The sequence below is a fragment of the Podarcis filfolensis genome (genome assembly GCF_964270895.1).
Source record: "Podarcis filfolensis genome assembly, chromosome: 13".
Lineage (NCBI taxonomy): Eukaryota > Metazoa > Chordata > Lepidosauria > Squamata > Lacertidae > Podarcis > Podarcis filfolensis.
In genome coordinates, this window is record NC_139615.1 from 32,622,435 (window position 1) to 32,649,333 (window position 26,899).

Genomic DNA, 26,899 nt, shown 5'->3' on the forward strand with positions numbered 1-26,899 from the left:
GAAAGGAAATGTGGAAAGCAGAAGCCTATGGGGCACAATATTCTTGGAATATACATTACACCTTTGAACATTGGCAAGAAGACCTTTGTTAGAAGAATCTGATAACCTCCCCCCCCCTTCTAAATTTGTTTCAGTTCTAAAAAGGCAAAGAACTTGGTGGTTTGTTAGGGCCAATAGAACAAGCTGCCAGGGAATCTTGGTTTTTTTCATATCTGTTTTTTCCATCACATATTTACGACACACACACACACACAGACGCAGCCTTTGTACTTGCAGGGAACTCTGGGCAACTTTTCCTGACCATTAAAGAGAGAGGAGGAGGGAGGAGAGCAAGACATGTATTTTCTCATCCCAAAGACAGCCCATGGCAGAGACAGTGTGAACAATGCATTCCTGTTTCACTACAGCTGCGCTGCTTCTAAAACGAGATGTGTTGCTGGAGCTGAAGTTTGCTTGAGAGCCACACCCTGCAGGTGATGATGAAGTAGTAGGAGTTTTTGCCTTTGGAAGCTCACAACATATTACATTTGTTTGCCTAAAGGTGTCATTTGGTTTTGTTTTTCGGTTTGGTTTTGTTTTATAATCTGGCAACCTTGCATCCCAGATGGTAGCCAGCCTGTAATTTCTTGGCAGAGTCAGTATTTTGCACATCTCCAGAAGCATTTTCTTCTTTGGGTGTGGCCGTAGCTCAGCTGTGGAGCTACAGGGTGCTTGCTTTGCATAAACAAGGTGCCAGGTTCAGCATCTCCAGGTGAGAGTGTGGAAAGCTCCATAAGAATGTAAGAAGAGCCTGCTGAATCAGGCCAATGACCAGTGCTATTTTTCTAGAAAAAGAGGTGTCAGAATTCACAATGAATTCATTCCCTTATAATGGCAATGACGTCCACCTGAATGGTAGCGGAAATGAGTTCCAGTGAGTTCTGGCTGGGGGGGGGGAATCCCCTGCCAAAGATCCATCTAGTGCTAGTCCAACATCCTGTTCTCACAATGGCTAACGAGCCTGTGGGATGTGGAACACAAGAGCAGTCAAGCACAACATTCCTAGAGTGAACATGTTTACACATGGAGAGGAATGTTTGTCCAGCCAGCAGGTAAACTTCCGGTTTCCTTCTGGGCTGGGACAGACTTTCTCTGCCTGTGACTAGAGGTGGGCGTGGCCTCACCTGTGCAGGTAACAAAAGCATAGGACTGGCCGCCATCTTTCTCTCTGTGACTACTTTCGTCGAAGAAGCAACATCTGCTTAGCCAAAGATGCTCTTCTTATGAGATAGTTTCCAGGTTTATGTTATTTTCTAAGCTAAGTCTGCCTTCTGGGATCTGATTGTGAACAGAATGTGAGTGAGTAAACTCTTTTTATACTTTTATAGAAAACTGTGTCGTGTCTTATCTTTTATGAAGGAATATGGGGAAAATACCAGAACAGTTATTATAGAGGCTTTAGTGAGCCTGGGCATATGCATCTGATGTGAGTTTAAAAAGGGGGATGTTACTCTGCTAAATTGTGAACTTGTTTACACAAGTTGGAAAGGCTATAATCAAACAGTATATCCTCTTCTGCATCCCTGAACATTCCCACAAAGCCTATGGGAAGCCTGCAAGCAGGACATGAGCTCAAGAACACACTGTCTAATTGCATTTCCAGCAACTGGCATTCAGAGGCCTATTGCCTCCGACAGTAGAAGTAAAACACAGCCATCATAGCTAGTAGTCATTGGCAGTCTTGTCCTCCAGTCTGAGAAATGATAGAGAGCTGCTGCCAGTCCCTGCAGAAACTGTAGACAATGCTTAATTATCTGTTTTGGTCTAAGACATGGGTAGGCAAACTAAGGCCTGGGGGCCGGATCCAGCTCAATCACTTTCTAAATCCAGCCCGCGGACTGTCCGGGATTCAGCATGTTTTTACATGAGTGGAATGTGTGTTTTTATTTAAAATGCATCTCTGAGTTATTTGTGGGGCATAGGAATTCATTCATTCCCCCCCAAAAAAATATAGTCCGGCCCCCCACAAGGTCTGAGGGACAGTGGACCGGCCCCCTGCTGAAAAAGTTTGCTGACCACTGGTCTAAGGCAGCTTTTGGTGTGCCTAAGTGCTTCCTGGTGTGAATCCTGGCATTCCACTGAGGGAGAGGCTGGCTCTGGCATTTCCCTTTGCACTTGTCTACGACTGTTAACTTTTGGCTGCTTGGGGCCATGGTGCTACTTGCCTCCTCAAGATGGAAGCAGTGTTTTCCGAGTTGCTTTCTCCACTGAACTCACTGCAGAGAAAAGCACGTGGAAGAGCCACACAAAATTAACCATTCACTAAAGCCTTTATTAGGGACAACCAAATAGTCACAAAAAAATGTGGCAAGCTTTTGAGTTCTCCAGAACTCTTCATCAGGCAATATGTTAAACAAAATATCAAGTGGTGGTATGGGGAAAACAAAAAGAAAGAATGAGAAATTGGGTGAGTGTGTAGACTCAGTTCTAGGACGGAGATTGTAAACTGTGTAAAAATCCCACCCCTACTCCAGGTGCTACTAATACCAGGTTACTCACCTAGGATTCTGGGATAAAGAAGCAATAGCTACTTTCCCTGTGGCTGGTGAGAATAAAGCCTGGCTTATAGGCTGGATCTGTCCCATGTCTTAAATGAAATGCACAGGTCCCTGGGCAGGCAAAGAGGAGATAAAATATTGTCTGAAGAGTTATGGAGAACCTGAAAGCTTGCCAGATTTCTGTGACTTTTTTGATGGTCCCCCCAAAAGGTATCACAGAACTTTGGGCGTTGAGGGTTTCCTTCCCCTTATGGACCAGCACAGATACAGGGTATTTTTTTTGTGCCAGATAAAATGGTAACTGACATAGCCCAGTCCAGACAGTATGAAATGCTCACGATTAGGTCTATACTTCCTCATAGGGCTAGTGGTCATTTTCTGACTCAATTAATGTTGCCCCTAGTTTTCAAAACCTCTGTGTGCCTGTGGGCAACCAAGCTATCAAGTTCTTTCTCCAACATGCTGGATAGTCCGTAGGGCTGCAGTTTAGTCAGTAGTTAATCAACTTGAGGTCATTACCATATTTCAGTCAGGGAGAGTAAATTGTATTTGGTTAGGCTGAGAGTCAAAGGCACATGTTTAAAGACTCCTGGTTATGTTTTGTAACTGTAATAAAGGATAAGAAAGACACTATTCAGCATGGCCTTTCCATTTAAGAAGGAGTGGGAAATTTTATTCACCACTGCTCTCCTCTAAGTATCCTTGCTGTTCATTTGTGGCAATTTTTTAGTCCCTTGATATGTCCTGGATTTCAGGTTGCATTTGCCTTCCTCAGCACCCTTGTTGTTGTTTAGTTGTTTAGTCGTGTCCGACTCTTCGTGACCCCATGGACCAGAGCACGCCAGGCACTCCTGTCTTCCACTGCCTCCCACAGCTTGGTCAAACTCATGTTTGTAGCTTCAAGAACACTGTCCAACCATCTCATCCTCTGTTGTCCCCTTCTCCTTGTGCCCTCCATCTTTCCCAATATCAGGTTCTTTTCCAGGGAGTCTTCTCTTCTCATGAGGTGGCCAAAGTACTGGAGCCTCAGCGTCAGGATCTGTCCTTCCAGTGAGCACTCAGGGCTGATTTCCTTAAGAATGGATAGGTTTGATCTTCTTGCAGTCCATGGGACTCTCAAGAGTCTCCTCCAGCACCATAATTCAAAAGCATCAATTCTTCGGTGATCAACCTTCTTTATGGTCCAGCTCTCACTTCCATACATCACTACTGGGAAAACCATAGCTTTAACTATACGGACCTTTGTTGGCAAGGTGATGTCTCTGCATTTTAAGATGCTGTCTAGGTTTGTCATTGCTTTTCTTCCAAGAAGCAGGCATCTTTTAATTTTGTGACTGCTGTCACCATCTGCAGTAATCATGGAGCCCAAGAAGGTAAAATCTATCACTGCCTCCATTTCTTCCCCTTCTATTTGCCAGGAGGTGATGGGACCAGTAGCCATCATCTTAGTTTTTTTGATGTTGAGCTTAAGACCATATTTTGCGCTCTCCTCTTTCACCCTCATTAAAAGGTTCTTTAATTCCTCCTCACTTTCTGCCATCAAGGTTGTGTCATCTGCATATCTGAGGTTGTTGATATTTCTTAATTCAGCACACTTAGCACTTACTTAAAGACAATGTGGTATGGGTGTTGGTCTAGGACTTCAGAATCAATGGGAACCATGCTTTGGCCTCTGCTACCACCCAGGACACCAAGGGCCACTACTGGGAGGCTGCACCCCCTGCCTGCCAGAAAGATCATCATGGCAAAAGGGAAGATGAGCCTGGTCCCATCCATCAATCAGAGAAATAGCAGTTGCAGGGAATTTGCCTGAAATAACACTCTGCTGCTACTGCTAGCTTCCCAGGTCTGCAGCCTCATCCATCTGTCAAGGAAGGAGAAGCAATTTCAATGCTTCCTTCCTTCTTTCCTGCTCATTCCTTTTCCCTTTTGTATCATGCCTATTAAACTGCAAGCCTGTAGAACAGTCTTTACCACAGGTGTCATGGGCTTTGAAGAAACTCAAACTCAGGATGCAAGGGAGAAACGTGCTAAGAGGAATACATGCTTGGCAAACCCACAATGTGATCAACTCCCACCCAGAAACCAATGCCCCCACTGTGGAACGACGTGTGGATCCAGAATTGGCCCCCACAGTCATTGTTAAAACCGTGTTTATGGAAGACAGTGTTACTCGGCTACGAGTGGTCGCCAAAGAAGAATTTTAATATATGTAGAGTGCTTAGCATGTTTTAGTTGCTTTATGTTCGTTATTATTACAGTACAGAATGATCAATAATAGTATTTGTTATCACTATTGTTTGGAATGCTGTTATTAAGCAAAGTGCCCATCTGTTTGACGGTCTGCATCATGGAAGGTGCGGTATTGGATTTTGTTTGTTTGTTGCACTTCTGTTCTACCATTTTCCTCCAAGGAGCTCAAGGTGGCATATGTGGTTCTTCATTTAATCCCCACAACAACCCTGTGAGGTAGGTTGAGCTGAGAGGCAGTGACTGGCTCGGTGTCTCCCAGTTCATGCAGTGATACAGTCTCCATTGCCACAGGGCTAACATGGACAGAGCAGGGTGTTTCTGTCCCCTTGCTCACTCTCTACAAGCATCAAAGCCTGAAGCAAGGCAAAGGAAATGCATCCCTGTGGAGCATGTGGAGGCGCATAACCCCCCACTGCCTCTTGGTCATGCCTTGCCCTTCCAAAGCTTGCTCAGTGCTCAGAAAGGGCTTTGAAGCCAAGGAAATGGGTTCAGAAACTAGGTTTGATATTTATTTAGACATATAATTCTCATGTCCCTTTTGGTGTCTGCTTTGCCACCCCAGAGCACCACTGCGCATTTCAGTACAGCTCTTTAGCAAAAAGACACAGGGTAGCTGCGACACAGTTGGTGTCTCCCTTGTTTTATATTTCCTTCAGTCTTCCAAATTAGCAATTTTCTTTTTGGCTAGTGTACGCGAGAAAATCTTGAAGGTTCCAAACAACAAAATAATAATGGGATCCCATCAGGGTACTGCAATTAAAAGAGATGGTGTATTCCATCAAGTATCAGGGTGTTGTTCTTTTTTTTCTTGCTTCCTAAAAATATTTAATTAGACATTAGCCTTTAATTATATTTACTGCTTCATTTTCACTTGTGTATTTAGAGAGGCGATAGTGTCACTAATTATTCTTATCCCCTAAAGCACAACCGATAAAAGCCTCCCTCTTAATACTCACTTTGACTTGATGAGGCTCCTTTCCTCCCTCCCCAATTTTATTGCAAAGAAAAGCAATCAGAGGGGATTTTAAAATATATATTAGTGGTGTAGAACTCTGGAACAGTCTCCCTAGAAAAGTTAGGGGAGCAAAGAATCTCACTGGGTTCAATACATTTAGGAAGATTATCTTGTAATACCTCAAGTAGAGCTTCAGTAGTGGGGCCCTGGGAGCTGGGAGGAATTTTCCCACATATAATCTTGAGAAGCAGCTCCTCCTTCTCCTCCTCCCCCTCCTCCCACCCCTCTGAGCATCAAAGATTGCTATCACTAAAGACGGGGTGGTGCATGGCATGAATTTGCACCCCATGAAGAATTCCCTTGGCAAACCTCAATTCATGGGTAGTCTTCATTGACACAGTATTTCAAGGATGGCATACTGATGACTTTGGGGCAGTGCCCCCTACCCTTTCCAGAACCTACTTGTGGTTTGGCACTCTACTGTGTTCGCTGGTTGACCCTTGCAACAGGACATCCTTTACCGGACATCTGATGAAGCTGTCTGTGGTCCACGGAGGGTTCTGTCTTAATAAATTTGTTTATTATAAAACTTATATCCTGCTCTTCCTCCCAGATGAATGTGTTAGGGCTGTCGCCAGCTAAGCCATACCACAAATAAATCCATCAAAATCAATGAAGTCAGTCATGTCAATTGATTCCAATAGGTGTACTCTGAGTTATATATGGCCCTTAGGCTGCAGTGCTACCCCCTCCCCTGATCCACACCCCCCCCACACACACTAGCACCTTGCAATAAGACTCTTGGTTGATTTTGCCCTAACAGACTAATATAGCTACCCATCTGGGAAAGCCATGCCCTCCTCTTGCTGCAACAACACTATCCATGCCATAGGTCCTTAAATATATAGTTGGTCCATTGAAACATTCCTGCTTTGTGGCATGCATGAATGAACTGGCCTCTGAACAGTTATTAAAGCATATGACTTAACAAGAATCCAGACATCCCTGGTGTGACTAACCAATGGGAATTTTGGAAAGCAATATTGCAGGGGGTTACACCTCATGCATCTGCTCTTATGAGGAAAGGTTGCAGCATTTGAAACTTTTTCGTTTAGAGGAAAGACAACTTAGAGGAGACGTGGTGGAAGTTCGTAAAATTATGCATGGCATGGAGAAAGTGGATAGAATAGAGGTTTTTTTCTCACACTCTCCTAGCACTAGAATTTAATGGACATTCAATGAATCTGAATGCTGAAAGATTCAAGACAGATAAGAAGCAAGTACTTCTTCACACGGCTCATAGTTAAACTGTGGAACTTACTCTCACCAGAGGCAGAGGTGGCCACCAAATTGGATAGCTTTTAAAAAAGGATGGACAAATTCACAGAGGATATGCCTGTCTATGGTTGCTATCCACATGGCTATGCTCTGCCTCCATGATCAGAGGCAGTGGTACTTCTGAATACCAGTTTCTGGAAACCACGGGAGGGGAGAGTGCTCTTGTGCTTCGTTTCTGCCTGAGGGTTTCCCAAAGGTATCTGCCACTATGAGAACAGGGTTTTGGGCTAGATGGGCCTCTTCCAGCAGGCTCGTCTTATGTTCTTACATTCTTTGAGTCTACTCATGCCTGGCTTCATCAATTCATATGTTCTAGGAGTCTCTTCCTGTACCACAAATGTACATGTCATCTATTCACTGACTTTCCTGTTGTGTGTGTAACTGCTTCCCCCCCCACCCCAGGTTTGTTTTGCCTATGTGGCTGTGTCGTATGCTTCAGGGTGGAGAACCTCAGACCTCACCTTGGAGCTTAATGTGGCCCTCCAAGCCTCTCTACCTGGCCCCCAGGACTCCTTACAGACTACACACCCTCACTAGAAACACATCTTGTTGACCTTGCTTTATCTTGTTGACCTTGCTTTGCACTTTCCTTGAGTGGTTTCTTCCCTGGCTGGAGTTTGTTGTACAGCGGTACCTCAGGTTAAGTACTCAATTCGTTCTGGAGGTCTGTTCTTAACCTGAAACTGTTCTTAACCTGAAGCACCACTTTAGCTAATTGGTCCTCCTGCTGCTGCCACGCTGCCAGAGCACGATTTCTGTTCTCATCCTGAAGCAAAGTTCTTAACCCGAGGTAATATTTCTGGGTTAGTGGAGTCTGTAACCTGAAGCGTATGCAACCTGAAGCATATGTAACCTGAGGTACCACTGTATAGTGCCTATTGCTTCCCTGGATGGAGGATTCAAAGGGTTGTGGGTGTGTAGAAATTTACACTCAATGGTCCACCCACTTTTGCCTCTGGCCCCACCCAGCAGCACTATTTGAACCTCAGAAGATTGCCCGGGTGGGAATGCCTCCCTCAGGGTTGAACAGGTTTCCCATTCTGGTGTGTGTGTGTGTGTGTGTGTGTGTGTGTGTGTGTCACCATGGTTAGCACATCCATAGTCTAGATCAGGAGAAGGTAAATATTGCTTTGGTGTCTTTATACTACATTAACTTGCCTTGTTTGTATATTTGCAGTTAATAAGCTCTCATCTCATGGAGAGGGCAGCCATCAGATGCTTAATTTATGCTCTGCAGTTGCTGAGAGCATCAGGCCAGGGCTTTCGAAACGTGTTTCCTCTGGCATTTGACATTTTGAAGGAAGTAAAAAATGGGCTAAACAAATGGTGAAATCTTTCAGTCATTCAATAATTTAGATTTTATTGAATGTGTTCCCTTCTCTCCTCTGACACTTTGGTCTTGCTAATTAGGACAAATAAGAAGGGTTTGCTGTGAGCAAGGATAATAACCGGCGAGGCCCCCCATTTATTAAGTCACTTTCTGTGGGTGGAGAATTGATTGGTGGCTGTGAGTGGCATGCTGCCTAGACCTGCAGCGACTTGGAGGAGTCATTATGATCCGCAGAAGGGCCCTAGCTAGAGATTTGTATTGATAAGGTGTCAGTTGTTTTGCATTGGTCCTCCTAGAGAATTAACCCCTCTCACTTTCTCTCTCCACCCAGTGCTGAATTATCACCTCCTCAATATGCTCTGAGTTCACACATAGTATGAACCAACACCAGGAGATCCAGGAACTCCCAAAGAAGGGATTGCAGTCTTAGTGCAGTCTGAATGGCACTCTCAGAATCAAAGCGAACCTGGTCATTTTGAGTGGCAACCAATGCCAGGCAGAAAAGGCTTTCATTATGTTGGTAGAACAAGTCCTCTATCTGCAGCCATCAGTTTTATGGCCTTGCTATGCCAATGATGGTTTTCAGTTAAGTGCAGAAAACTAGGGAAAGACACCTCTTGGCACCTCTTGCCACCAATTCCACATCTAAGAAGATTAGTGAGTCAGTGAGAACCAAAGCTACAAAACTTAGTATTTCAGGGGGTGTGCAACTCCATTCAGAACAGGTTGTAAACTCCAAACCTGTGTCACCCAATATGTCTACCAGCAGTACAATACTACCTCTGTTTTGTCTGCATTAAGTTTCAGTTTGTTCACCACACAGTCCTTCATAGCTACCAAACAGCAGCTTAGCCCTTTAACTGCCTCCCTAGGATCAGATGAAAATGAGAAATAAGAGTTTCAGTTAACCTGGGGAGAGAGGTTGGGAATGCTACACATCAGAACTATAATGTCTTCTTCCAATGGCAAGAACACATTCTAACAGTTAAAATGCAATGTATCGCTGATTCCATGAAGGCTAGAAACTTTATAGATCTAGAAGCTACTGTATATATCTAGGAGAGTGTGTGTGTGTGTGTGTACCTTTAAGACTCTGTCTTGTTAGTCACTGTAACAAATACATGGTTTTCATTATTAACAGCATCCTTCCAGGATCTAGAGCAAACTTGTCCAAATTGCTATTTGGTGCTTTAAAAATCTCTCTACTTTTATGTATATATACTCAGTCCAATGAAATAAACATCACAGTCCCTCAATGTTATGAATAGGAAGGGAGGTGGTATGAATGAGAATCCAGGTATCGAGAATGGAGAAGCAGCAGTGGGCATTTGGGTTACTCAGAACACTATGATTGCTAGGTGCCTTTACATATTTATTTTAATGTATTTATTATTTTCTTACATGCGTATCTCACCTTTCTTCCACCATGGAACCCAAGGGGGTTCCCAGGCAATCACCCATCCAGGCGCTGACCATGTTCAGTTATCCTTAGCTTCAGCAAGATCACGACCTCTTGAGACTTCAGACCATCCTGAGGAACCATATGCCTCAGGTCTTTATTCATTCAACTCTATTTTGCCAGGGCTGAGCGGCCCCAAAATCTTTGTTGTTGATTCAAATACAATAAATTCCCTTGCAGAAGAAAATTTCCTTGCAGAAGAGGAAGAGTTTGGATTTGATATCCTGCTTTATCACTACCCGAAGAGTTTGGATTTGATATCCTGCTTTATCACTACCCGAAGGAGTCTCAAAGGGGCTAACATTCTCCTTTCAAGCGGGTGGCGCTGTGGGTAAAACCTCAGCGCCTAGGACTTGCTGATTGCATGGTCAGCGGTTCGAATCCCCGCGGCGGGGTGAGCTCCCGTCATTCGGTCCCAGCTCCTGCCCACCTAGCAGTTCAAAAGCACCCTTAAGTGCAAGTAGATAAATAGGTACCGCTTTATAGCGGGAAGGTAAACGGCATTTCCGTGTGCTGTTCTGGTGCCGGTTCACCGGAGCAGCTTCGTCACGCTGGCCACGTGACCCGGAAGTGTCTGCGGACAGCGCTGGCTCCCGGCCTCTAGAGTGAGATGAGCGCGCAACCCTAGAGTCTGTCAAGACTGGCCCGTATGGGCAGGGGTACCTTTTTTATCACTACCCGAAGGAGTCTCAAAGCGGCTAACATTCTCCTTTCCCTTTCTCCTCCACAACAAACAGTCTGTGAGGTGAGTGGGGCTGAGAGACTTCAGAGAAGTGTGACTAGCCCAAGGTCACCCAGCAGCTGCATGTGGAGGAGTGGGGAAGCGAACCCGGTTCACCAGATTACAAATCTACCGCTCTTAACCACTACACCACACTGGGACACCTGAGACTGAAGGAAGACGTTCCAGGTCATGTCAACCAGGAGAACTTGAGCCCTGCCTCACAAGAAATCACCACTGACTGCTCTAGAATGTAGGCCAGCCTCCCCCAACATGGGATCCTCCATATATAGTTGCATGGATGCCAGCTCCCAGCATCCCTGACCATTGGCCATGTTGGCTGGAGCCAGCGGGACCTGTTCTTCAAAACAGCTGGAGAACACCAAGTTGGCAAAGCTTGATTTAGGCAAACTGCACACAAATGGTGTAAAAAGTCCTGCTCTTTTAAAGAAAAGCACCATTTGGATGCTGTGGTTTTGATCAGAGAAGTGTTTTGGAAAGGGAGTGCTTATTTCTTTCCCTGCTGGCCATTTTCCCATTCAAAACCACCCCCCTGCAGCTGCCAACAGATGGGTGTTTACCCTTGCATCTTAACCATGTTATTTAGCTTAACAATGAATCTGGCATGGACTTAATAGAAATGATCTTCCTTGGCATCCTGCCTACTTTTTTAATTTTTTTGCATTTCTTGCACTGCAATAAATGTGTTTCTCTTTTGAGTACCACTCATCTCTTCCCCAGGAAATTCCCTCCTGGGGTTGGGCACGTCCAAAGCACCAAGGAAAGCTATTCATTATCCACGATTTTATTTAATATTACTGGCTTCTGGAATATGCTCAAGTATGGCATGAGAAATGCCAGACACTGTCCATAAATGAGTCATTTATTCCTGTGTGTCTGTGGCCTTGCAAATGGAAAGAGAAGGCTGTATACCTTTTTTTTAGCCCCTTAGCCTCCATTTACAGTTTTGCAGGACTCTGGAATTTGTAGCCCACCTATCCTTAGCCCCAGATATACTGTGGGAAATTCACCCAAGCCTGCCACAGTGACAAATATTCTAACTTTACCGCTGGCTAGAACTTAAGCCAATTTGACCATGGGTTCAAGGTTCTAGACTGCTTAGTATTGAAAAATAGTGATTCTGACTCTTAAGGATGCCTCTGGATTCTTGTAAATACAAGCTGGCAAATACACTCTTCATATATTCAGAGACATGTCCCATGTGTTCAAAGGACTCAACCTACTCAATGAAAAGAGCCTCCAAGGTTTTGACTTGCTGAACCATGTCCCCCCTTGCATTCAGATTTACTTCTTTTGGTTGCCTTTGCTGAGCCGTTGGGGAGAGGCAATTTGTAGTTAGACAGTGGCCTTGTATCTCAATCAAATTTCCAGTGGATGGATGAATTTTGCTTTATGTTTGAGGCCTAATCTGCCTCCCTTCCCAATCAAATTAGTTGATGAGATGATTCTGCTGGGGTGGGGTGGGGGGAATGGTGATCTCCACTGTGTGCTCCACCTAATCTTAAGACCCAAGAGGGTCTGTAGGAAAGTGGGTGGTCTTCTAGATACTGTATTTGGGGCTTAAGTCATTTAAGGCTTTAAACACCAATGTGAGCATTACAATTACCCGTGGTGTCCATTCTCAGTGGTGCACTGAGGGAAGCACGTTGAGGCAGAGGTCCACAACTCCACTTGGGAGAATGAGTAAGAAAACCCCCAGATGTGGCAGGGGCGGCTTACCATATACCACATTTTGAAATAAGGAGATACACATTATCATCTAAAGTGAGGGTAGACAATGTGGTGCTCCCCCCACATCTGTTTTCGTACTACAACTCCCATAATCCTTGATCATTGGTCATGCTGTCTGTGGTCAATGGGAGTTGTAGCCCCGCAACATTTGGAAGGCTACAGGTTCCCCATGCCTAATGTACATGGTTCCACCCTCCAGATTTCTCTTCAACACACACATTTTTCATGAGGGTTTGGCTTAATCCCTTAATCTGCATCCACAGACGTAACCATCCATATTTAAGAACACAGAATTTAAAAAGCATCTGTTCATATTCATCTCATCCATTGCTACTGTTTTCTCTCTCTCCCCCCCCCCCACTTCCTGTTTAAATGGTAAGTACCACCCTGGGAGCAGTCAGCTGTTGTTGCTTTCCTTACAAAATGCTATAAATCTCCATTATGTTATTCATGCACATTATTATATGTGTTTGAGTTGGAAACTTAAATGTGTTCTGCACATGCTCAGAGGCATAGGTTTCTTTATTGCTTTAACAGTTCTGAGGCTAAACTCTCTTGCACTGGAAGTAAATCTCACATGAAGCCCTTGATATAGTTGCCTTCCTAACCACTACAGATTGGTATAGACAGATAAGAGTCCTTAAAGATTGCCAGGGATCAGGTTGAGCCAAAGTGATCAGAATGTACCACTGGGAACTGTTTGCGATGCCAGAGCTGAGGCCTGCATCAGCACTTTTGAAGCATATCTCTCCCACAAAGAATTATTGAAACCATAAGTGGTTAGAGGTGCTGGGAATTGTAGCCCTTTAGGGGGTAAAACTATGGTTCCCATGATTCTTTGAAGGAATGTTCTTTAAATGTGCCTTAAATGTAAGGTGGATGCAGACTCAGAGCAAAATTCTATTCCTACTTACTCAGAAGTCCCAGTGGAGTCACATCTACACCATAGATTTAAAGTATGTTTAAAGCACATGATTATTTGAGGGAAGCCATGTGCTTTTAATGTATGGTTGGTGTAACCTAAGTTACATGGGGCTTCCCCCCAATTATTTTCTTCCAAAATAAATCACCCTGGACATTTTATTGAAGGGTGGTGTTAAAATGCATTAGATAGATACGTGTGCATACAAGGGGCCATAGCTAATGTGTTGCATGCAGAAGATTCCAGGTTCAATCCCTGTTATCTCCAGATAGGAGTTAGGGAGACTCTTGTTTGAAACCTTGGACAGAGCCATAGCTGTGGAGGTGGGGCGGGAAATAGCTGGGTCCCCCCACATGAAGCCTCCAGAGGGGTGTCACTGAGGCTCCCAGCCAATGTGTGTGTATACACAAATGCATGTGGAGGGATGCCAAACTGGGTTTTTTGACCAGGGTGAAATAAAGCCTAGTTTTGCCCCTGCCTTGGAGATCAGCTTCCAATCAGAACAGACAATATCAAACTAGATGGACCAATGGTCTGAGCTGCTTCCTATGTTTATCTAAATTCCTAGGCTCCGAATGTGCTGACACCCTATTTTTCCTTCCAACCATATGTCTGTTGCATCTGGCTCTGGTTGAGAGATCTTGAAGTTCTAGTAAATAAATAAGTAAAGTAGATCTGACAGGCCCGAAGTCTACCCATCCTTAAGTCTAGGAGAAAAGTGAGGATGCAAGCATTGTGAAACCTTATGGAGAAAATCTTGGTGATGCAGCAGTACAGCGCTGAGGGACTGGCCACTCTAGGACTTTCATGAAGCTGCTGCTTTATGGTAAAAACTTCAGAGGTGTCTTAAAGGGCCATTTGTTGTCATTAGGCATAAGCAAAAGCAGAGCGAAAATTCTGCATGTGTGCTACTGACTGAGTAACAACTGAAGGTAACTGAAATTGACATTTTATCATGAGATAGATACTCAGGCACTGTTAACTCCTGTAGTCACTCTCAGCCTATTATTTTATTGGTTTGTTTTCTTACATTAACCTCCAACTTTCCCTCCAGCAGACCTCAGAAGAGCATAGTTTGCACAACACCGTTTTGTCCTCACACCAACCCTCTGCAGTAGGTTAGGCTTCTTCTGCCGCCAGAGGCGACTGCTTTACTCTGCCTAATGGCAGGGCCAGCCCTGCTGCAACCTCAACTGTTAAGCGAGAGGGTTTATTGAGGCAGTTTCTTAACCACAGCGGGAGAAACCTTAAAACAAATAAATGCATTCTCATTTATGAGAATATTTGAATATTTGTGCGAGGCTTTTTGCCCTGCTTTGCCAAGAAATTTCTCTTGAATAACATGCTGTTACACTGCATAGAGTGGAATTTTGCCTCAAAAGAAAGTCCCACTTCAGTGGGATTTACTCTCGTGTAGATGTGTACATAGAAATGCAGCGCAAATTGTAAAGCAGATGCCTGCTTGATTACCTAGATACTTACAGAATAGATTTCAACTGGTTTGGGGAGGGGGGCGAATGAGCAGGAATGTGTGTTTGTTTATGTGGTTTTGATTCCGTAGTGTGGTTTCCAAAGTAAAATTCCTTGATCATATGTGTCTGCGGGTGGGGGGAGGAGTGGGAGCGCGCTTGAAATAAAAAACAACAACACTGCCTACGTTTTATTTATTTTCTCACCGACGTGCAAGAAGACGCCTTCCTTGCAGCAGTTTCTCCTTCCACAAACGTGGGTCTTCTTCTTCTTCTTCTTCTTCTTCTTCTTCTTCTTCTTCTTCTTCTTCTTCTTCTTCTTCTTCTTATCCTATCCTTCGCTATACATTTTATGGGGATGGAATTGGGGTGGGGAGAAATGAAACAGGGTTTATCTGCAGCGAAGGGGAAAACGTGTATCAGACCATCTTAGAACGTCGTTAATAAAAAAATAGTCCTTGGATGCAGAAGCCCATCATGATAATTGTCTAATCTTGCTGAATGAAATCTTACGAATGGAGGATTCGGAATCTCAAAAGCTCCCTGTCTTGTTCAGAATCACAACCAACATTCCATCCGCCCACCCTTCCAACCCCCCCTCCCCCGCGTCACAACCTACCCCCGGAATAATAGAACAGTTTCTTCCATCTATAATGGCTGCCTGGTCGTCCTCACCGCACCCTCCCCCTGCCTCGACTTGTGTAGTCTTCGATTCCTGCGCCATTTTGAGCTCCTACTCCCCTCCCCCCTCACTCCGATCTCCTAGAGTCCAACAACGCTTCCCCCCCCCCCCCCGCCCTTCCTCTCCCGGATCTCAGTGTGTTACTTTGGCCCACAAATGCGACTTGAATGCCTCCCAAAACCCTGCCATGTTAGGGGAAATACCGGTGACTTAGCAGAGACGTAATATGATTTATTTGTGTATGTGTGTGTTAACATTGTGCATGTCAGACTCACGGCCGGCGATCCCTCTTCTCTGACCGCTTGCCATTCGCAACCCAGCGAAGCTCGCCGCCTCCGCCGCCAACCCCGCCCCAAGCCACCCACTTTTAAGATGGGGTTTGGTTTAAAAAAAATAAAATAAAATTAGGGCTAAGAAATAAAGGTACTTAGGAGCCATAGGCACAACCAGTCGTTAATTCCGAATCTAAAAAGCAGACAGAAGGAAAGAGATTTAATCTCGTTCAAAACCTCTGTTTGCTCTCGGGTCTTTTATTTCGTCTTATGTACGTGGGGAGCTTGAATTAGTCGATTGAATAGCCTTCTCTGCATGGGAAATTTCCTGTTTTCACGTCTTAATTTTTTTCTTCGTTCCTCTCTGCGTGTCCGTAAATTTGGAACATCCCTTTCTTCCACATTGCTAAAAATCTGGAGAACAGACGCCTGATTCTCCTCTCGAGGTGACGTGTAAAAAACCATGGCAAAGAGATTCTAAAATCTCTGCGCCCACCTATTGAATTATTTCTTCTCTCTCTTTCTCTCCTTCCCCTTATTCCGAGACATTGCGGATAAGGGGCTTTTTCTGTTCTTTTTTTTTTCTTACAACGGAGGGGTGACCTAATTTAGAAAAAAAGGGGGGCAACCTAGAAACTTTGGGCATTACTGATATTTTGTAATAATAATAATTGCAACAACAATAATAATCTTTTTGTTTGCAAATTGTGCCCCTTACTTTCCATTCCCTTTCTGGTTTATGCTGGGTCAGTTAACTAGATGCTTTTTAAATAAAAAATAGTCCTGCTCAGGGTGGTTCCCCCACCCCCGCGCCTCCCAAGAACAAATCATATATTAACACGCATCAACTGAAATATTTCCAAAGTGAGGTGTTTTGTTGGTTGTTGTTTTTTAGCATTATAAATATTCTAAAGGATCTCTGCTGCGCATACTACATATTTTAAAATGTTAATAAAAAGAGAAAAGAAAGTAATTTTTTAAAAGTTTAGTACAGCTTTTTAAGCCTTTGAAAATATTTATACTCCTCAGCGGTTATCGCCACTAATTCTTGTTATGTAAACGAAGGCTAATAGAAATAAAACCCCAAAGAATTTAAAGGTAGGAAAACGAAATACAGTCTCCTGCTTTTTTTTTTTTAAGGTGAATGTAAAACAGGAATGCAGCGTTTAATACTATAAAGCCATTTATTTAATCTATGAAAATAATGTACAATAAATAATTTGCATTTTACTATTAAAGCATTTGAATAAATAATCTACCTCTAAAACATAAAAAGAAGGGACAAAACCTCCATCGCTCTTGTTCTTTTTTAATTTTTTCCTTCTTCCTATTTGTTCTTTAAATTAATAAATCTAAACGTCTTGCTTTGTTTCCTGAGAAGTTCACTTTTTTAAGAAAAATGGACAGACATTTTCTTCTTGAGTCGAGGATTTCTAACGCAAGCTTTCTGGGAAAGGGTGAAGGGAGCTTCTAAAGATATTTAAAAGGCCAGACTTCATTTTTCTCCTTTGATAAATATCTCCTTAAGCCTGGCACGCCTTTATTCTTGTCCGAATAAAAATATATATACGAGATAGAAATACCTGAATTCAGTCAGAACATAGATTCCTTTAAAAGAAAGTGGCAGAAATATTTCTGAGGTTCGGGTCCACTAGAGACTCACAAACCTCTTTCGAAATAAATGCTTTTTCAATGGGGGGGGGGGGCTGTGATCAGGCATGGGGTGGGGGAGCGTACTTTCGGTTTCCATGGCATGGGGAGCTGTTGGTGTGTGCATGCCTGTGTATAGTTATAGGGGCATATAACCCAAGGCAGATAAGGAATGTCGGAGGGTGTTTACTGGAAATTCAAATGTGGCAGATCGAGAGTACAAAGTGTGCTTGTAAAAAAGTCCAGATCTTCGACGGAGAAGCTGACAGGGCTGTCTAAGAACCCCTGGAAGCTGGGAGAAAGCCCTTCTGAGGTCTGTGGGCAGGAATCCACAGAGAAAATATTCAGGTCTGGTGGCAACAAAGGAGACTTCTGGCTTTCCAGGAAGGCATTGTCCAGGGAGGAAGAGGAAGAGGAGGAAGAGCGGGCGCCAGCTGTCCCATTTGGCTCTGCGTTGGGGGCGCTCTCCTCGGCGGGTGTCAGGTAGCCAGCGGGGGGCCTCGGCGGCTCTCTGCTGCTGCGGGCAGGGTAAGGACAAGGGATCTCCAGGACGTCTCCAAATGGAGAGCTGCCCTCCTCCTCTTCCTCCTCCTCCACCTCTTCGCTGCCTTGATCCAAGCTGGCGTCCCCCTCGGGGATTTCCTTATGCTGCGTTTGTCGCTTATGCTTCATCCGTCGGTTTTGGAACCAGACCTTCACTTGTCTTTCCGTCAGGTCCAGCAAAGCCGCGATCTCCACCCGGCGGGGTCTGCAGAGGTACTTGTTGAAATGGAACTCCTTCTCCAGCTCCAGCAGCTGCGTGTTGGTGTAAGCCGTCCTCAGCCGTCGAGAGCCGCTGCCGCTGTTGTCTAACAAACCCTGGACGTCTTGGACGCAGAAGGAAGAAGAAGACAGTTTTAAAAATGAAAACGAGACGAAATAAAGCCATTAAAAATAACAGCTGGGTGAAGAAACGTTCCTCTTAAGTGGGGTCTGCCCACGTGCGCTTTTTTTTTATTATTGAGACAAGGGCGTGCGTGGGAACCACTTGGAAATTATAGGGAAATTTTACAAAGTTGTGCGCATCTCAGTCAAAAGTCTTACACACCCCTTACACATAAGTAACAGTGGAAACCAGCGCTGGGAAACTTCCTTAAGGTCCTGCAAATAACAGAGTGCGGGGGCAGGGCAGGGGGAGGGGGGAAGGGATGGTGCATTTTTGGAGGGAGACTCAATGGGAAGAATTCCCCGCACGCTCACTCTGGGATGGAGAAATAAGTATTCAAGACACGCTTGTGGAAGACCAAGTCTCCCTAAGACATCTTCAAGCCTCTCCTCCATCGATTGCAAGAGACGACGTCAGTTTCCTGCCTTCCGCCTTCCCAATCTACCTTCTTGCCTAGGAAGGGGACCTTTCATAATGGGATGGCAAAGCCTTCTTAGCGGGGAAAATAGGAAAGGGGAACACAAAAGGGGACGAGAGAGAGCGAAAGAACCGATGGGATCTTTCTTTATCCACACAGCCCGGAAAACAGAGGACCCAAGGAGCTAATACCGTGTCCCCCTCCCCACAACCTCGTTGCTTCTCTCCCAATGGAGTCCCAAGGATGCCCATCTCAACCACAAATCCAGGATGTATGCAGGTGGGGCGTGGGAGGGTGAGGACCCTGAAGGAAAGGAATGAGCTCCTTTCCTCCTAAGCTTGGTGGCTAGCTAGGTTGACCCCACCGCGATGCTGTCAGGGCAGGGCTTGTGAAGCAGAGGTCCAGGCCCCCCGCTCAGCAGAAGGAGGCTTATCACATTTTGAAGTGAAGGAGTGCCATCCACCCCAACTATTAGACCATGTGGTCCAGAATTTACAATTTACGTAATTGCACCTCTTGAGATCCTACAGGACTTAGCCGAGTTGGTGGGACAGAAATGTTGAAATGGAAGACTCTCGCATCTGCAGGGTAAATTGACAGGGTGCCCTGCAAATTACCAATCTATGGAATAGGGGTGGTTTAAAAAGGACTATATTCCCCTCTTCTTTCCTCTGATGTCTTCTTTCCAACCATATTTATTCTAATCTTGACATAAAAACAGCTTATATAAAATATACCCCCTCCAAAAAGCGAATCTGCAGAGTTATATATTCTGTATGTATTGTCCACGGTTTCCCACTAGAATAACTAGCCAGAGCATAAACAAGGCGCCCAGAGGGCCAGAAATGAATACCAGTTCGGAGAGGCTGTGTGGATTTTTATTTTAACTTGTTCTAGAGATTTGCTAGAAGAGGATAAGAAAGAAATAGAGAGAAAGAGAAAGAGAGAGAGAATGATTCTCCCTGCCATTTCAATCATTTCTTCTGCTTGGAGTTGGTTTAGGATTAAGGGAGGCGAGAAGAGCATTGCCTTTGTTTCCCAGCAGCGAGCACATTTTAGATAGTAGGATTTTTGTCCTGTTCAGTCAACTCCGTCAGTTACCCCCCCGACACCCCAATTTCCCCCCTTCGTCGTATACAGACCTGCAGGAGAACCCGCGGCAGATCCGGGCAAAGAGGAGGAGGAGGAGGAAGGAGAAGCAGCAGCAGCAGCAGCAGCAGGGACCTGGCTGGCTTTCTTGAAGGATTTCTTCTCCTTCATCCAGGGGAATTCTCCTGCCAGGGAAGGAGGCTGGAGCGCGGGTCTCTGGGCCTGTCCATGTCTTGGTCTCTTTTGGCTCCTTGGCGTAGGCTGGTTGCTGGATGAAGGATCCAAGCCGAGGAGGGCTTGTTCTAAAGGAGGAGGAATTAACGTCGGTGGTTCCTTGATTGATGAAGTTTGAAATGTCTCCAGGACAGCGGGAAGGGACGTCAGACACTCCGCTAGCGATGGCTGGCTGTTTATGAAGCCTATCTCCCTCTCAAATTCAAAATTCATGGCTTTTTCCAGGGGCCCAGTGCAAAAAAAGGGAGGGGGAAAGAGGGGGGGCGCGGGTGGATGGGAGGGGAAGGAACGGTTGATCTTAAAGGCCCTTCCAATATTTTATATCGCTTTAGTATTAGTATTATTTGCAGTCTCCTCCCCCTCCCTCCCCCGTTTTTTTAATTTTAAAAAATCTTATATTGCTGATAATACAGGCGTATGGGGACCTTGCTCTATTAAACTGACGAGCAGGGATAAATTGCAGCCAATCCTGGTCATGTGACCTGGCTCGCCCAATAGCAGGGCCAGCCCGGTTGAAAACAGAAAGTATTTTTATTTAATAGCTAATAATAATAATAATAACAACAACAATAACAACAACAACAATAAAAATAAAAATAATGAGAATAAAAATAATGGCAGCTTACCTATCCTTGGGAGAATGCCACTGATTTCCCCCCTTTTGCTAACAAATGCTAAGTGAGTGTTAAGGAAGATATTGCGAAAGGGCTGAGGAGGCAACTGTGGGGTTGGTGGTGGTGGTGGTTACAGTTTGCCTTATTGCCTCGTCTCTGTCTGGTTGATTGAATCGTTGATTTTAGCTCAGTCCAGGAGGGAGGAATTAGAAAAGAAGAGACAGACACCAGGGATGAAGTAAAAATCATCCAAGTAGAAGCCGAAAACTTATAATTTACAACCAGCCCAACACTGAAACCCAAGGAAAGAAAAACGAGTGGATTAGCAAACTCGAATCTGTTTGGATTTGCATATATATAAAACACATTATAAACACTGCTGGAGAATATCAGGTTAGAGTGAAAGGATGTTGGAAAGAGTTATTTCTAGAAGCTGTCCTCTTCTAAAACCTAAGAGAGCAGTTGGGATTGAATAGGCGATAGTGGAAACAGTTGTTAATGAGTTTATTAGTCCAAAGTTTTCTTTAAAAGTAGGGGGGAACCTAATGTATCTCCCCACCCCGGCTCAGTTATATGCACCCAGAGACCATAAACTCAAGGAGTTAATTTTTTTAAAAAAGTGTATAATATATCATCAGTCCTTTAAAAAAAAAAAAAAGTTCCACGCAAACTGTGAGAGTAAAAGAGCAGAGAGTGAGGGGGAGAGAAAGAAACGATCAATCTTTCTCCACCAAAGACTTCTGACAGCCCGGGCTTCGCTAACGTCCTAAAGAATTTAGACGTTCATCAGAATTCCTAAGTGAAGATTTATTCATAGATTTGGGCCTGCTTGGTAAAGGTACAAAATCAGAAAGTTTGGAGTCTGGAGGGGGGAAAGTTGAAAGAGTGAGAAAGAGATAAAAACGAATCAAAAGGGAATTCTGAAAACCTTAGAATGCTTCTTTGAGGTTGTTTATTCAAGCTACATTTCTCTCCTTCCACAGACTTTCTAGAAAGTAAGGCTAGGAAACTACACTGAGGAGTGAATAAAAGCTTGGCAACTTTTGTCAGCTCAAACATCTGTGTGGGTGGCATTGTACAAAAACCCTAAATCTGGAGGAAATTGAGGTTTAGGAAATGTGAGAACACCCCCAAAATCAATGCATGAAGTGCTCTGAAATTTACTGTAGTACTACTATGAGTCCTAGTTCTATCTGTTTTTGTTACAAACATTTGAGAACTGTATTATCTGCTGCAATCAAGAAAGGAACATTGAGAAGGTGCTGGAAAATATATTATTTTAAAAAAAGATGTTTTGATGTGATTTGGTGGTCTTGCTGCTAGTAGTGGGAATATGGATGAAGTGCATTTTTTTCTTTCCAGTAGCACCTTAAAGACCAACTAAGTTAGTTCTTGGTATGAGCTTTCGTGTGCATGCACACTTCGTCAGATACATTTTTTTTTTTTTTGTTTTGACTATGGCAGACCAACACGGCTACCTTTCTGTAAGTGCATTTTTTTGTTTCTGCTTTTCTCCCCATGCCCATTCCTTGCAAGATTTTGTGTAAAATGTGTGCAGTCAGGTTCATCCTATCACAGATTCTGCTGCTAGTGAAATAGTATGTTCCTATCTGAAGCATGCACAACCTTTCAGAGTAGTTTTATAACTTTTTTAATGCATAGTTCTCCCTAACACTCAAAGGAAGAGAATAATAGTGTTCTAATACGTTTTACCAACATCTGTAAAACTTTTGAAAGATTCTATTCCTACCATAAGATTTTGTTCCATAATCTTAAAAAAGTGTAGAGTGCAGATGATTTAAAATGGAGTGGACCACTTTTATTAGCTTACAAGGAGATTGGGGTGTGGTGAGAGAATATGGGGGAAACGGAGACAGGTTGTTTGAAATGCAATTACTTTCAATTGCTTGAGTTAAGCATACACAACCCACCACTGGAATTCTACTTTCTGTTCCATTTCCCAGGCCAAGAGCATCAGATTTCCACAGGAAATCCATCTGACTAATCAGATTTCACTTGGCTGCATTTGCACTGCCAATCCTTCAGTGCTGTCAATGGCTGACATCAGTTAAATGCCCTGAATGCTTCGGTCCATATGGGCTTCACCCACAGCATCACAGCGTAATGGGTTTTGTAGTCTTGCAGCTTTCTAAATGGACTGCAGACTACATGCACAAATGTTTCAGACACAGACATAAAGATGGATTGGTACCATGTGGTTAAAATACCACAAGCACTTGCCCTTTGCACGTGTCAGTTTTGTGAATGAGAACGAACATGGTTTGGATTGAAGGGTTTATTGTGAGGGTTTGTTTTTTAGGGAATGCACAAATATTGCAAGTGTAGTGATGACTTGGCTGCAAAAATTCATATACAGATGGGTACAGCGGATTCACTCAAAGCCTTGCTTTTGGAATGGCAATTCTAGTGTGTGTCCCCCCTCACACACGTATTACTGACTCTGTTTTAATAGTCAAGTTTGGAGGTGAATCCTGGCGTATTCTTTTTCAGTGGAACCCAGAATCCATCTGAAGAACATATCAAGAAAAAAATGTACAAGAGTGCATGTGTGGGAGGGGGTACTTCAAACTGCATATGTATTGCTGTGACATGACCTTACCTATGCATTCCCAAAAGCAGAGGCCTATTAGAACCTGGTGATAAATTAAACCTCAATTAAACTGGAGCTATTGGAACTTCATGTTGCAATCCTATACCCCTGACCTGGGTATAAGCCACATTTAACTCATGGGACTTACTTCTGAGTAGAAATGTATAGGACTGCACTGCTAAAGAGCTATTTCCAATGTGTGTATGTTTTTAAGAGGCTTCCTGATTTGATACATTCCCATGTCAAGCATGCCTTAAGAACATGTGTCTCTCCCAAGCAAAAGACTTTTGAGAAACGAAAACAAACCTCATACTTACGGTGTATTAAAGCCAAATCAATTTGATTTTAGTGGAATTCCCTTTCTTTGGTGGTAGTAGCAGCACTACTACAAAACAAAAATGAGTGCTATTACTTCTTTAAATTTATTTATGGAGATAGTGTGCAAGGAACTGGGCCCTTTGGCTGGCATTACACAAACTTATTTTAAGACTATTTGAGGAAACCTTTTCACACAGGACTGAATAACAAAGATGCCAATATTTTGGCTCAGTTATATCATCCATAAAATCACATTCAGGGGAATGGGAGGAGGCGGCGACATTACATTCTTGACTATTGTTGTTTGATCAGGTCCCAATCAAAGTTTCCACGCTCTTATGCTTTTAAATTATAGCATCAGATAATATTAAATTACTTATTGCATGGATGAACATAATCCAGCTACAGTCATGGACACAGGGGAAAGAGTGTTTCAGATTTTTTTTCTAACTAAACTGTTATTTATTATTGGTTCAAGGCTAAAATTATCAGTTGAAACTTAATATACGAAACCAAACATAAAACAAAATTAAAATAATCTTTCTTACAAAGCCCTCTGGCCTGAAGTTCTTGCCTGTCCGTGGATTCAATCTACCCATTAACTAAATGTAGGGCTACAGACCAACAATAGTTGTATGGAAGGAGAATATTTATTACACATGTGTTGCAATCCACACCCTCCCTTTCTCTAAGGTGGTCCTATTAAAGTTGATGGAAGTGCTTGGGGTTTTGTTAGTTGGTATTTGTAAACACAATGAAACTCACCTATGGCATACTACCACAGCACCTTACACCAGATAACCATGGACATAGAACAATATCCAGTCATGTAGAAACAATTATTTCCCCTATAAGGGATCCGCGCATACCCCATCACATATAACTATGCTTACCATGTGAGTTACTCTGCTGAGATGTAAAGCGAATGTTCCAGCAATTGGTGCTAATTCTACACATAAACTGGCCAACTAACATGGCAGGTGCATTTATATGTGATGGAACACATGGCCAAGGATAGTCCTGTGGGGAAGGGCCATAGCACAGTGGCAGAGCATCTGCCTTGCATGCAGAACCTCCCTGGTTCAATCCCCAGCATATCCAGGTGGGGACATCTGGCTGAAGCCCTGGAGAGCCACTGCCACTCAATATAGACAATACTGAGCTAGATGGAACAATGGGTTGACTCAGAATAAGGCAGGTTCCTTTGTACTAATGACCACCGTAGCATCCATTTTGACCCTAGGTAAAGCTGAACTATGGAAACAATTTGGTTCCTTCCCACAATGTCCCTTCCGACAAGCAGCTTGCAGAAGTGGCTAGAAGTGCTGAAAAGGAGCCATGGTGATAATCCAGTCCATATGATTCCAAATTACAGAAATGACCTCTGTATCTTAAAGTTAGGATACATGGAAAACATCTCACCACTGCAATAGCAACATATGGATCAGGGCTATGACCATGACTGGTGGGACCATGGCTTAGTGGTAGGGGCTGCATATTCCTTCCATAATCCCTGACATTGTGAACTAACAGTATTTCAGATGGCAGAACTGGAAAAAGGCCTCTCATGAGGTTTGGAGAGGTGCTACCAGTCAGGACGTCCGTACTGGGCTGGATAGTCTGTGTATTTTATATATATATATATATATATATATATATATATATATATATATCCTGCACAAACCTGGTACCACTTTGATAAAACAGGATATGAAAAATCCACAATATCCAATTTATGTCAATATGCAATTATATCCTAGGGCAAGGATAAGGTACCTGTGGCCTTCCAAATGTTGTGGACTGATAGGAGTTAGCATGTGTGATGGTCAGGGTTGATGGGAACTGTACTCCAACAGTATTAGGAGGACCACAAGTTCCCCATTATACCAGAGCAGCAAATGTATATCACAGAAGCACCAAAATGGTCAGTATCATCTATTAGACCAGCAACCTCCTGTGCCTAAAGAATTTATCTGCACTTGGGTTTCTGGTATAAGTGTAACGCTGCATAGATAGGTCAACCCAAATCCTCAGTAACTGGAGGTCATAGGCCTTGAACAAGTCCCCCTAATTTCTGAAATCCCCCACATTGTCCGTATTGCATTTCAGTTCCAAGTCTCCACATCACAAACCCAACTCCAGGGGTTCCAGAAATGAGCGTGCTTCCTCACTCCCCAACTGGGCAGAGTAGAGTCAGGAATCGATCCTCCTTCCTCTTATACAAAGGAAGCCTCCCTTAAGCAAATGGCAAAGGCTCATTCAAGGTGGGGAGGCAGAAAGAACGTGAGGGCACCAGGGGAGTGAGTGACTTTCCTTCTGTACAGCACCGAGCACAGTGTTTTGCATGGAATAAAGGAGGAGTCGTGGTGGTGGTGGGAGCTGCCAGAGAAGGAGCAGCAACAGGGCTGGTCGTCGTAGCAGTAGGAGTAGATAGCAGACCTTCTTCGCAGTCAGAGAATGGCGGAATCTCTTCCCAGCCCTGTCCCGAGCTCTCTCTTCCACAAAGCTCGCATTTCGACCTGAATCGCTCTTACAGGCACATAAACGTGACGTTCTAATTTGACAGGCCGTTTACATTCGGTTTCCAACATCATAAAAGTTTTATGGAAACGCGCTGCTTGTAAAAATAAGTTTTCTTAAGGGTTGAGAGCATAAAATACAAATTAGCAGAGCCTTTATCTTATCTCTGTCGCTGTGGCACGTTCCCCTCCCCCCCTCTCTTTCCACGGCTGCTGCAGCATCTGCCTTCAACTCCTTTCTTGTTTTATTTAGCGATTTAATTTCACGATAGGTTCCCCCCCCCGCACACGCACACACACACCCGCTCTTAATTTCAGCCAGATAGCCCCGTGTGTGCCTTTTGTTATGATTAATCATTTTCCTTTGTTTTCATTTTAGGCCCAATGGCTGTTTAGTCTGGACGGCACGTGATCGGACCTCTTTGTATCCACAAAAGATGAGGGGTAATTTTAATTGGCGTGAGACTATTTAGAACAAGATTTTCAAAGTGGAAGGGAAAACAGGGGGGGGGGGGAGAGAGACAAGGCGGAGATCGGGGGAGCTGGAGAAGAAATGAACCCCCTAGCGATTAACTTTTTAAGTAAACACAATCATCTAGGAGAAAGTGCTCGGATTTTATAAGCTGTAAAAATAAAGCAGCGACAGTCATAACCTAAGGGAGAAGCGGGAGAGAAGGAAATAGATAAATGTCTTTCTCGTTAATGTCTGAAAAAATTAGAAATGAAACGTGTTGTTCTCTTTTCCACCCCCCTCCCCTATCTGACAGCTCCAAAGCTTTTTTTCTTCTTCTTCTGCCTGTTTTCAAACCCGACCAATGGAACAAGAGCCAA

At 43.9% G+C, this 26,899-nt stretch overlaps 1 protein-coding gene and 1 long non-coding RNA gene across 2 annotated transcripts; one reads left to right on the top strand and one right to left on the bottom strand.

Moving 5' to 3' along the window:
* The first annotated feature begins 1,213 nt into the window (after nt 1-1,213).
* Nucleotides 1,214-18,277, top strand: LOC310747634. The gene is made up of 2 exons (XR_014540967.1): nt 1,214-1,334; nt 18,055-18,277. It is a non-coding gene; the product is annotated as an uncharacterized lncRNA (long non-coding RNA).
* Nucleotides 16,856-20,455, bottom strand: HOXB2 (homeobox B2). The gene is made up of 2 exons (XM_083582243.1): nt 19,826-20,455; nt 16,856-18,206 (listed from the first exon to the last, which is right to left on the bottom strand). The coding sequence occupies exons 1-2, from the start codon at nt 20,217-20,219 to the stop codon at nt 17,527-17,529; spliced, it is 1,074 nt and encodes a 357-aa protein (XP_083438369.1). The 5' UTR covers nt 20,220-20,455; the 3' UTR covers nt 16,856-17,526.
* Between the last annotated feature and the right edge of the window lie 6,444 nt (nt 20,456-26,899).

Coding starts and splice junctions, on each gene's coding strand:
- HOXB2 (XM_083582243.1), bottom strand. CDS start 20,219: ATGAATTTTGAATTTGAGAGGGAGATAGGCTTCATAAACAGCCAGCCA. Junction 18,207..19,825: donor TGCCGCGGGTTCTCCTGCAG/GTCTGTATACGA, acceptor TCTGCGTCCAAG/ACGTCCAGGGTTTGTTAGAC.